Source organism: Chaetodon auriga, chromosome 17 (genome assembly GCF_051107435.1).
Source record: "Chaetodon auriga isolate fChaAug3 chromosome 17, fChaAug3.hap1, whole genome shotgun sequence".
In the NCBI taxonomy this organism is placed as follows: domain Eukaryota; kingdom Metazoa; phylum Chordata; class Actinopteri; order Chaetodontiformes; family Chaetodontidae; genus Chaetodon; species Chaetodon auriga.
This window is the reverse complement of record NC_135090.1, coordinates 21,377,380-21,389,619: the sequence shown is the minus strand read 5'-3', so window position 1 is coordinate 21,389,619 and position 12,240 is coordinate 21,377,380. Positions and strand designations below refer to the sequence as shown.

Here is a 12,240-nt window from a genome sequence, read left to right as displayed (position 1 = left end):
CTCATGATGACTGAACTATCCTTTAAAATTAAATGTAACCAATGTCATAATAAACATGTATATATGGAATTGTTTTAGAGTAAATCAACTGACTGAATAACCAGGTTTTATTTTGTTTGCTCATGAATATTCACATTCAAATTTCCTTTGTTGGCATGACCATAATTAGGTACAGCATTGACAAAGCAGTTAGAAAAGGGTTACAAAATAAGCGTGTGTTTTTATTCGGAAAAAAGTTATTTATATCGAATTAAAAAAAAGTTTATCGCATATATTTATTTTTAGATGGAACATCCAAATATTTATTACCCCAGGTTTTGTCAAATGCCTCAAAGAAAGGAACTAGTTTCTGATTATCTTGCAGTCGTTCCCATCAACAGTTGAGCCTCCATATCAATGCGCAGTTGTATCCATAGCAACAGCACCGGCTCCAGTCGCTACTTGCTAAGCTAACAATCACTGATAGTAAAACGGAGCGAGCAATGGGTCAAACTCTAAAAACACTTTCAAAAAAATATGACGAATTTAACACACCTCGCAGGCCTGTGGTGAGTGGCTGTATGCGCAACAATACACTCGAAGATATTCCTTACAGTGTGTTGGTGAACACGAGTTCTGTCAGGACACCTGCTTGTGGAAGTTTCTCGAGTTAGCTAGCTAACATTATCACTTAGCAAACTTTAGCTAACTACCGTTTGCAGTTGGCGTCATTTATGCTAATGCTATGGATTGAAGTTAGCCAAGTATTAGCTAATGAAATGAACCCCGACCTTGCGAATAACTCAACCAAATGCAATAGCAACGTTGCAGGTTATTATATAACAAATATAGCTCTTTATTAGAAGTTTTTGTATATGTTTTATTTTTGACAACAGGACAGTTTGCTCTGGAAAGAGGGACCATCGCAACACACTTTAAGGGGGGTTAATATTTAACGTATTTGATGACTTCCAGAGTGCAGAAACCTATAATTAGAATTACAGGTTGCTATATATGTTTTAGGTGCATTTTAAACTGAGCTCTCTGGAGTTAAGTGAGGCTATTGTGCCTTATGCTAGATGGCTCTTGCATATAAAGTATAATTATGCGTTGCAGTGCAGCAGCTCAGTTAAAGTGTGTGGGAGAGCCATAACAAATTAACTTTAGTAGACCGTCTGACACCCTGGAGTAAGGAGAGCAAACAGAGAGTGGCACTTATGTGGTTGTAAAAAATCCTCAAAAGTCAAAGCTGATTTTCAACTCATTTTCTGAGATTTAGCATTCCTTCTTCAGCTCTGCTCACCTGTTATTATGTATTATATACTGATATTCCACAATCATTTGATCCTGACACAGATCACTTATTTTAATCTCTTGAAGCTCATCGCTGGTGTCATTTCACATATTCTTCTCCACCTCTCATCCTGCACTACTTCTCCATTCTTTCTCCTCTTTCCCCAGCCACTACCTGTTCATCTCCTTTTCTTTTTTCACCTTCACCTTCTTCTCCTGCCTCCTTCATGTTCCATGATAGATAAATGCTCTGGTTACTGCCTCCTCCTCATTTTTTCTTCTCGTAAAATACCCAGTCTAGCAATGACCCATGTTCATGATATAACCCTTGCCTTCTTTCATGTCTGTCTCTCTTCTCCCATCCCTCCCTTCCCTCATCAATAGGTCGATTCCCGGAGAACTTCTCCATCATGGCTCTGGTTAAGGCCCATGCTGGTCTGCAGGCCTTCCTCCTCTCCATCTACAGTGAGCAGGGCATTCAGCAGCTGGGCATTGAAATCGGACGCTCACCAGTTTTCCTGTATGAGGACCAGAACGGCAAGCCAGCCCCTGAGGACTTCCCACTGTTCAGAGGCGTCAACCTGGCTGATGGCAAGTCAGTAACCAGCAACAACCAGTTTGTGACTGGTTGAGATGACATGATTGGGGTCATGTGGGTGTTAGTGGTTGGACATAGTATGTGTGTGAGTGTTGATTGGAATGTGCCTGTGGTTTGGGGGTGGTTTGACACCTTTTTAATCAGGCCTGTAGTCACATTGCACATTTATTTGCCCTCTGTTCCTCCTCCTCGTTTCTAGGTGGCATCGCATCGCTATCTCTGTTTCAAAGAAGAACGTGACACTGCTCCTGGACTGCAAAAAGAAGATGACCCGTCCTCTGCCCCGCGGCAACAATGCAGAGATTGACACCAATGGCATCACAGTGTTCGGTGCCCGTCTGCTTGATGAGGAGGTTTTCCAGGTGAGAACCTTCATAAGTGTAACTGGCAAAGGGACAAACAATACAGTTTTTGGTTGTGTGGCTGATTACTGTTAAGTGACTGTGAGTACCCTCTACTGTAGCACTCTGTAACTACTGAGTTTGAACTGGCAAATCATATATTTCTTGGTGTTTTGGTATGGTATTTTTTTGAGTCATATAACGCTTTAGCAAGTAAGGCTTGCTTTAACAAGTGTTTGTTGATCTGTTTTTTCTCTTCTTCATAGGGAGACATCCAGCAACTGCTGATTGCCTCCAACTCACAGGCTGCCTATGACTTCTGTGAACACTACAGCCCTGACTGTGACTCCCCACTGCCCAAGACCCAGGCTCAGGACCCCAATGCATACGTGAGTAACATCAAGACAACACGAGTTCCTACACAGACGCATGAAATCAACATTTGCTCCTCGATACATATGAAACTTTAATGACACAAGTAACCTTCTTAGTGAATAACGTTCTTGAAAACCTTCCAGCAGGGTACAGTAACCAGCCTTTAGATGTGACTTATACCTCTTATAAGGGTTACTGCAGGATGAGGTCTTAGTTGTTCACACAAAACGAATACAATGCTGCGCACAGATCCCGTAGCACTTACAAGACTACTGAGTAGCATCCATTACAGAGCCAATAAATTCAGACCGTAAGCTCTGTGTTAACAGACTCCTTCATAGGAATGTAGGCTCATCTGTAGCTCCACTAAAGCAGGCCCAAACAGAACCTGTGGACCTCGTTTTCCTTTTCTGCGACACTTTTTAAAAGATGATCTACATGAAGAAAGGAAACTATTGGAACTTTCACTGGATCTGAATAGTCTGAGAAACAGTTTTGTTTATAGTGAATGAGATTTGAAATGGACTGAAGCACCTTTTTACATGTATGAATTTTAGAGTCTGTCCAGCTCTTATCGTGGCTGTCACAGAGTAGATACTTCTGGGTCAGTGAAGTCAGTGAGGAATCTTATTAATTGAAAAATAATCTCTCATCCAATGAGCTAGCACTGGGTTAGTGCTTCATAGTCAGTCTTCCTGCAGTTTTGTTTCTGCCAATTTACTTGTTAGGAAAGCTAGAAAACATGTTCAGATTATGAAAGCAGAGGCCACTCTAAATGCACCAGTCCTATGAAAATGAAAGAGAATTCCTCAGGTTCAGTTTGGGTCGTCTGATAATGTCATCAAAGTGCTGCTCTCCCTTTCTGTCTTCCTCACGCATCCCCATCATCAGCAACAGTTCGTATCCATCCACTTTCCTCCTCACCTCCTCAGTCTGTGTGAAAACAAAAGCAGAGGCATTGTCATATCATAGCTTTCCATAATTGCACCTGTAAGAATGGGCACATTTCATAACCTTTGCGTTGTAGGAACATAAGCTTGAATTGTCACAGCAGTGGAGTAGTTGACACTTGTTCCTGCTCTACTAAAATGAAACACAGAAAGGTAGGGGAAAGCGGATGATACAAGCCAACATCAATGCTTTTCCCCATTTTTTCTTATGGATTGAAAGAAAGAGAACTTGTTCAGAACATAAAACATGCAAATGAAGTTCAATTTTGATTGGTTTTCTGGTTAAATTGAGACACATAAGGATTTGGCATGAAGATGGATTAAGGTGGAGCCTCTTTGCTTACTGAGACTGGTTGTGCACATTATATACATTCATTATAAGCTTCTCAAGCTCTCCCTCATTCTGTTCCTCTCAAAATATCCTGATATGTGGAAGCTGATAGTTCCCTGACACCAGGTGCATCACAGAGCTAAAGTAGCAAGTGATTTTCATCTGCATTCATCCATCCAAAGTACATGACCTTTGTTTTATAAGCCTGCATGCCCGATCAGTCAGCACAGTTGTGTCAGTCAGTGTACAGAGCTCCAGCACTTTGCGTCCCAAACCCTGCCATGTTGATATGACTGCTTTCTGAATGAATATAAATCAGTGTGGTTTTATTCATTGACTTTAATTGTTGCTGTTTTCTCATTCATCAAGGTCGTCTGTGTTTGAACATTTTTTTAAATCAACACCTTTTAGCCAGCAACACAGACTCCTTCTGATGAATGGAAAAATAAAAGCTTTGCATTTTGCTGTTGTCTGCTTTGCTGTCTCTTGCTGTCTGTCACCATGTTTTATTTTTTCCCCCCTCTTGCCGCTTCACCCCACATTCATCTGATTTCTTCCTCACCTTTATTTCTCCCTCTGTGTCCTCTGCAACCCCTGTTCACCTCCCCCTGGCGATCCACTCTCTCCCTCTTCATAAATTCCTCTCCTTCCATTTCTCTTGCTTTCTTGAACCTTCCTGTCCACTGCCAACCCATCCCTACCTCCATCCTTCCCATCTTTCAATCTTTCCATCCCCCCATCTCTCTCAGTACTTTGATGAGGAGCAGGATGACCATGAATACCCCTATTATTATGAGGAAACAACAGGCGTTCCCTCCTCCTCTGCATTCCCCTCTCCCCAGCCTGGGGCCCCCAGTCAACAGGTAAAGAGGGAGCAAAAGAGACGGGGGAAAAAAGCAGGGTTTGTGGAAGGGAAGGAGAATGTGTGTGTGAGAGAGAGAGAGAGAGAGAGAGAGGTATTACAGCAATAACAGTTTAATTCATCATATAGGTTTAGCTTGCTAAATGGTTGAATATCAGCTAAATTTACATTCTCTGAAAGATTTGTTTCAAAATCTGCACATTTTCGCGTTTACCTTTCTATATGCCTCTCTCATCACTCCATACCTCCTCATCACCTTTCTTTAATCCACATTGACTGCCTACACATCTGTTTCCACCGCCTCCATCACACAGGAATACCTTTACTATGATTTTTTTGTCCTCATGTCATTTACATGTTGTCATATATCTGTGTGTGTTCAGATGTGGCTAAGTGGGGGCACTGGGGGGGTGGTGTAGGTGCAGCTGTGTTGTTATATACACAATTTTTCTCACATTCTTTGTCACTCAGTTCTCCAATCTTCACTCGTTCTTCACACATCCTGTTCCACCCTAAAACAAACCAAAATACCTTCTCTCAAATAGAGTGAAAACCTTTTAAGAGACCAAGTTCATGTTTAAGACATTCTCAGCACATAATGCACTGTACAAGGAAAATAGATTAAGTTTTATCACAAAGCAAACCACCTCCAACAACCTCTCTGAAATGTCAGTCATGTAGGAAAAAGCTAATAGCCTGACATGATGAATTTGTTAATCAGGTAATGTTTTTGTTGTTTTTTAGATGCTTACGGTTACTTAATATCACCTCTTTTGACAATTGGTGGAGCTGCTAAAATTACTTTACCAAACCAATGGATTACATGATGATTGGGTGTTTTGTCTAATTGAAAACAGCACATCCAAACAGTTACATGCCAGAGTGCCCTTTCTTAAACTGATCTTGGTCAAGTAGTTTTTGTAAATACGTTTTGTTTTACAATGGGTGTCAAGTTACTAATCACAGTATATCAGAATTCACTTGACTTTAAGTGCATTACTGTGATTGTTTGAATTATCTGCCATTTTCTAGCTTTTTTGATAAACCCCACCATTTCAGCTTCACTGTCAATCACAAAAAGACACACACACAGACCACAAAATAAAACAAGATTTGCAATACTGTCTGACCAGGGCATGAGTCTGTATCGTCTTATTACTTGCATGATTTCTTAATTGTCTCGGAGGATGTCACCGCATGCAACCGCTGTACCTCTGCATCATCAGTTTCCATACCAATTTTGCAGTCAACATGGGAATATCAATGCACATATTTTTGTCTTGGTATATGCATTAATGGTTGTACATCTGACCTTTGTATGGCATACATGACATGCATGTTTGCCACAGGCTGTCCCCTCAGTGTCTGTGTTCTGTATTGCATATTTGAGGAGCTAATATTCACAATGTTGGCCTGTTATTCTTCTACACTGTATTATTTGGGTGAAATTTTGACCAGCTAGTTGGCAGTGTTAATTTGCATGTATTTTCAGTATAGCAGCATGAGTGGTAAGAATTAATCATGTACTGTTGTTTTCATTTTGTGGTTTTATGTGACTAATATGCATTTGCATCTATGTTCTTTCTTTTGCATGGCTAAACAGCAACCTATGGTAGCAACAATAACCATCTCTGTCTTTCAGTTGGACTGCTCAATGCATTATAAACTGTGTGTATGTATGAGAGAAAGAGAGCACAGCAGGTCAGTGCATCAGCGATGTGTATGTTTAGTGTGTGTGTCTGTACAGCGTGTGTGTTCAGCATCAGCTTTACCTGACCAGTCACACCCTCAGTGCCTCTGCCAAACCACAGGCTCCGGTTCATATTAGCACAAAGATGCTGCTTTGTCATTTAATATTGGGAATGGCATTACTGGAGAGATCAGCAAAAACAAACAAAATAACTGGACATGAAATTTCTCAAAATATGGATTTTGAATTTGTTTTAGTAATGGTACTTTTTCAGATGTATATTTGCTCGCTGTTTGAAAACTTGTATTAATTCTCTGCTGTATCCAGTAATGCCTGTACAGTCTCAGTAAATCATCCAAGCCTTGGCCATCTTTATGTCATTGTTTCTCAAAACATCCACTCTTGTCTTTCTCTCTCCTTCTGTCCATCCCTTGTTTGTGCGTTTCACCCCCACCCAACCCTTCCATGTATCGTTGTCTTCCTCCACTTTCTCTCCCTGTCTTTGTTAATATGCACTTTTACATACTAAACATCATCTCAACCAAACAATAATCACGGATATTAGAAGAAGGCCACCAATGGAAAAGCAACTCCCACTAAATCCAGCCCTGTCAAAGTGAAACCCACTCCAGCCAAGCCAGCCAAGACTAAACCATACAAACTTGTAGTCAAGATGCCTATGCCCACCAAAGCTCCCAAGTCTTCAACAGCCAAGCCATCCAAAGTAAAGCCCACTGCAGCAGAGATCCTCTTGTCTAAGATCAAACCAACAACAGCAGCTAAATCTAAGCCCACAGTTGCCCCGACTAAGAACGGCAATGGTAAACTTGCTGCAGAGAAGCAAACAAATGGTGCCACTAAAGCCAACAACAATGGCAATGGAAAAGTCATTGTATCAAAAATGAATGCCAATGGCAAAGCTACAGCAGATGCCAAGCCTACAGCTCAGGCCAAAGTGAATGGAAATGGCAATGGAAAGGTTGTAACTGAGAAAAAAGTCAGTGTTAATGGAAATGGACAATCCTCAGCAGAAAAGAAAGCCAGTGGAAATGGAAAAGTCACTGTTGTGTCTAAGACTACTGGAAACATCAATGGCAAAACTACAGTAGAGTATAAAGCCAATGGAAATGGCAAAACTACCATTGAGGTTAAAGAGGTTAAGGTCAAAGTCAATGGCAAAGCTGAGAATAAAGTCAACGGTGGGGCTAAGGCAAATGGCAGTGGCAAAGTTATTACTGTGGTAGAAAAGAAGGCCATTAGTACTGGTGCTGCAAATCAGGCAAAAATTGAAACCACTACAAAAGCAAAGACTGAGAAAGTTGTTAAAGTAGAAAAGACAGAAAAGACTGTGGTCAGTGCAGCTAAATCAGCTGTCAAAGTAGAAGTTACTAAGTCACCTAAACCCACAAAAGCATCAAAACCTGAACCTACAAAATCCGCAAAGGTTGTGGTCACCAAAGCTCCAGCAGCAAAAACCCAAGTAAATGCAGAGGTCAAAGAGGTCACCAAAGTTAAAACTGTGGTCACCAAAGTCCCTCTGATCAAATCAACCGTGACCAAAGTAGTGAAGAATGTGGTCGAAAAGGTCGCCATACCGAAGAAAGTAGCTTCAACATCTGCCCCAGTCCGGCCCACTCCACCCAGACCCACGAAATCCAAGATGGTGGTGGACATTAATGTCAAATCCCAGCACAAACCTTTTCCACCCTTTGGCAAGACTGCGCTGAGTGGAACTGCAGTCCCAGCGAAGAAAATTAACAACGGTTATCAACAGGTACAACAGGAAGGCCCATGTTTGGGTCAGAATGACCAGAATGGTATGTCCGATCTTTCCCACCTGGCTGCCAGGTCTTTCCACCATCCAGGGTCTGCAACAAAATTTTTGTGAAACTTAATGTTTGGAATTTTTACCGTTTTTGGGGATGTCTTTTATGACAAATTTTGAAGTAAATCCTTGATGGTGGACAATCTGGTCTTCAGAATGGAAGTTGGTTCATACCAAGCTGGGTGACTTCTCCTCTGTTTATATATCATATGATCTTCATGATCAACCCAACTTCTCCATATGATATGATACAGCGGTGCACATTGAAGCATGGCTAATTGTACAGTTTCATTGTTCTTTACTTCACTTCATACTCCTACCTTCAAGCTGCTGAAACTGGATCTCAGAACCTGAATACACTCCAGCACTCCGTCTCTTTCTTTTCGGGGGAACCTTTTAACGTATCGGTCAAATGAATGAGCATGGATTGCTATGGCACAAAACTAAACCTGAGAAAACACAAATACTATCACGTTCTATACACAAGCAACACAACAACACTTCCCTGTCACTCTATCATCCTCCCTATGTTTTTTTGAGGTACCTGTGTTTTCTCTCTGACACCTGTTTCTCTGTCTCTGGATATATTTTTGTATTAAATATGAATAAAGCAGCCTCACAGAAACTGAAAAGCACACTTTAAATGTGTTTTCATTAGAGGTTAATGTAATTCACTTTGTAGTCTGCTGTGTGAAGCCGACATGCTTCGAAGCAGAGACGTGAGGTTCATGGTCATCAGTGGGTTCTGAAACATTCATATCATGCGTCGACTGTTACGTTGAAGTCACTGAATCGTGTTCTGTGAGGCTGCTGGTTGGTGTTCTCTCTCTGTTTTCTGGTCTTGGGTGAAACTAGACATCCCAAAGCATCAAGTTATGATGTTTTCACCTGAAGGGATGGATAGAGGCTCTCAATTTGGCTTCCAGTAAGAGCAGACTTCACCCTTTCATGAGTCTTGGCTTTGTGAGCTTTAAAAAGCTTTAAAAAGTTTTCAACAATACAATAAAAAGAAATCTCAGCAAAGTAGTCTCAATGACTCCCTAAATCTTGCATATGGCAACATTTATAGTTATTGAGACTCTGAAACTACCTGAAATTTCTTTTTAAAATGGATCTTTACAACTTTAAAAATGTGAGTTGCCTGTGAAAATTTCTTTGCCTCTGGCAACCACAATTTTATGATGTGTTCCATTTTCTTTTTTTAACTCGTCATCACTTACAAGCAGACTTTGAACTAACCACGCTCTTCCAATCAAATCTGCTTACCTCCTCCCTGCTCCCCAATTCCTGTCAACTTGACCAATCAGGATGTAGACACTGAATATTCCGAGGCTGGCCACACCCCTACAGAGACTGATTATTACTATGAGGAGACGGTCCCACTGCCAGACGGTGAGGTGGTTGGACATGAAGAGATCCCAGCACAGGTAAAAAGAAAATTACACACTGATCAGTGACACAGATCAAGAAGATGAAGACCGACAGAATACATAAACCTTATGAAGAACATACACATAAATAAAACTCCAAATCTCCACAATGATTTGCTTAATTTGTGCAGGAAAGTATAAAAAGTCAGAAGTTACCAGTTAGCACATGGTGACAAAAACGAGAATAAATCATCATGTTAGTTCAGATTTCCATCACCAAAGGAAGACGATAGTGTGGTGGTGAGCCCAGTCTTTGTAGTTTAACCAAATAGTTATAGCTCTGTGTCTCTCTTTACACTTTTCTAACCACACATCAATGTTTTGTTGGCACCGATGCCACAAGACAAGACATAAAAGAAAAGCATTGTCAAAAGAGAATGCACCACATTCATCTGCTTGTATCATCAGACATTTTTATGTGGCTCCTCTTTTCCTTAACAACAAGATTCCTGTTTTGTTCTCATCTCAAGATCCTTGGTTGATCAGGTTTTGATCTTGTCATAAGAACAAAAGTCTTGTGAAAATTGGATCCACGTAGGAATATTTGATGTGCAGTTTTACCCAAAGGGAGATGAATATAATGCATTCTACTTTGAGATAAAAATCTAACTGAGCTAAAGAATACTGTAGTTGCTGTGGCTTACTTTACAGCCCTAAACTGTCAGAAAACTGTCAGTGAGAAAGAGTTTCTCACTGTTCTGATCAGTTTCTCACTGTTCACTTGTGGCAATAATCCATATTGTCATCATTGCTGTTTTATCCATATAAGCTGCCTTTGATGACTTTGTGTTGTATGATTTTGATGCAAAGGATGTTTTTGCTAATGTTTTGATGAGACGTGTCACTTCTATACAGTATATTCGCAAAGAAGATATACACATTATTCACAGTTTGTTGTCATAGTGCTTCATATCTATTCACTTTTTCAATGATTACTTTTTAATATGAGATGACAGTGCAGCATAATCCCACTGGATTCATTTTTTTTTTTTTAAGTCGTCTGTGGTAAGTAAAATAGAAAATAACGTAGTCATTGCTTTGCATAGCACATAGCAGAAGTTTGTTTTCACAAAGTGCTTCATATCAGTTGTGTGTGTTCAGGGATGAAGCAAGCATGACCTTAAAATGTCAGACAGTGTATATTTGGAGAAGTCATTCGGTTACACAGGTCTTCACACACAAGCTGATGAGGATATGCTTTGGTGGAAACACATGCTATTACAAGCACAACAATAGATGATTAACACGAGATTTAAGGTCGCAGGGTAAACCTGCTAATTCAGAATTCACCTGAAAAAAATCAGACTGAATTTACAGCATGTGGGACTAATAGAGTCCCCACAGTCTGCCAGATGTCTGTTTGTTCTCTGTCCCTATGTCACTGTTCATGTGCAAGAGGTAAGCCTCACTTATTTCTATATATGCCCCCCTCTTCCACTCCCCCTGTTGTTTCATCTTCCACTTTTCTAACATTTCCTCGTCACACATACCTCTCCCTTCTCTTGTCACTGTCCCTTCTTCCTCTTGCATCTTTCTTTTCCTTTGCTTGGGTCATCCTCTCGTGCCCCTCTGTCTATCCTGTCGCGGCTCTGATAAACCCAACCCAGCCCCAGGTGGGAGAGGAGGTAGATGCCACCAAGGCAGGCGGTGTGGGCGAGGAGGCCTTCACTGAGGAGTATGTGACTGGGGACGTGGGCCTTAAGGAATACGACTATTCCTACAGGGACTACAATGAGCCATTGCAGGAGACTGGAGAGGTCGATACCAACATGGGCCCCGCCCTGTCCGCTGTGACAGACGAGGGAGGCGTAAGTTGTTTTGCTTCACGGGCAAAAAAAACAAAAAAACAAAATCAGTTTCAACCAACTCTGAATCCTAGTCTTTGTCAAACTGTATTCAGTGTCCTCTCAAATGACTTGTTTGAGTTTGCCATCCCTTAACGTCTTTTGTTGTTATGAACACACATGGCACTGTAGGAAACTTTCCGGAAGGCTGGGATAGAAAATGTAGACATAGTTACCTGCACTTTAACACATAAGTGAGGACCAGCCACACCTGTGACTACAGTTATCTGTTTAGACGTAATCTTAAAAAATGACCTTCAGTGCCCCTGAGATTGAGTTATGTGTTGGTTGTTAACAACTGTTTCAGTTTCTCACCCAAAGTGTAAATAAGTAAATTCAAAATGGCCACCATACAAGTCAGGCAAGCTCAATCAATCACAGAGAAACCTGTATTTGAATGCAATTCAAATACTTAAAGGACCTCGTCCCCACATCAGTGGTTGAAATGGGTTTTAATCTATACGGTGTATAGTGAGCACCTCAGGACCCCAAAGAATAGCTGTTACCATGGTAGAAGCTATTGGGGATCCTAATAAACACAAATGATAACCTGAACTATCACACACACTGCAGAAAGAGGCATTTGGAAGTGCAGGGACACAATTGCTGCATCTTTTGTCTTGAATGCCATTTATCTCAGTGTGTGTGGCTTCATTTAGAGCTGCTAAGCGCAGATGATTCTCTGTATCTGTACAAAAGTAATGGACCAGCCGTTTGGAGAA

At 41.0% G+C, this 12,240-nt stretch overlaps 1 protein-coding gene across 1 annotated transcript in view; it reads left to right on the top strand.

Moving 5' to 3' along the window:
- The window catches only part of col11a2 (collagen, type XI, alpha 2), a 43,976-nt gene that overhangs the window by 12,988 nt on the left and 18,748 nt on the right, over positions 1–12,240 (top strand). The window contains exons 3-8 of the mRNA XM_076755093.1: positions 1,657–1,867; positions 2,070–2,232; positions 2,478–2,600; positions 6,985–8,193; positions 9,552–9,671; positions 11,282–11,482. Coding sequence (XP_076611208.1) covers positions 1,657–1,867; positions 2,070–2,232; positions 2,478–2,600; positions 6,985–8,193; positions 9,552–9,671; positions 11,282–11,482 — 2,027 coding nt within the window. The remainder of the gene's footprint in view (positions 1–1,656; positions 1,868–2,069; positions 2,233–2,477; positions 2,601–6,984; positions 8,194–9,551; positions 9,672–11,281; positions 11,483–12,240) is intronic.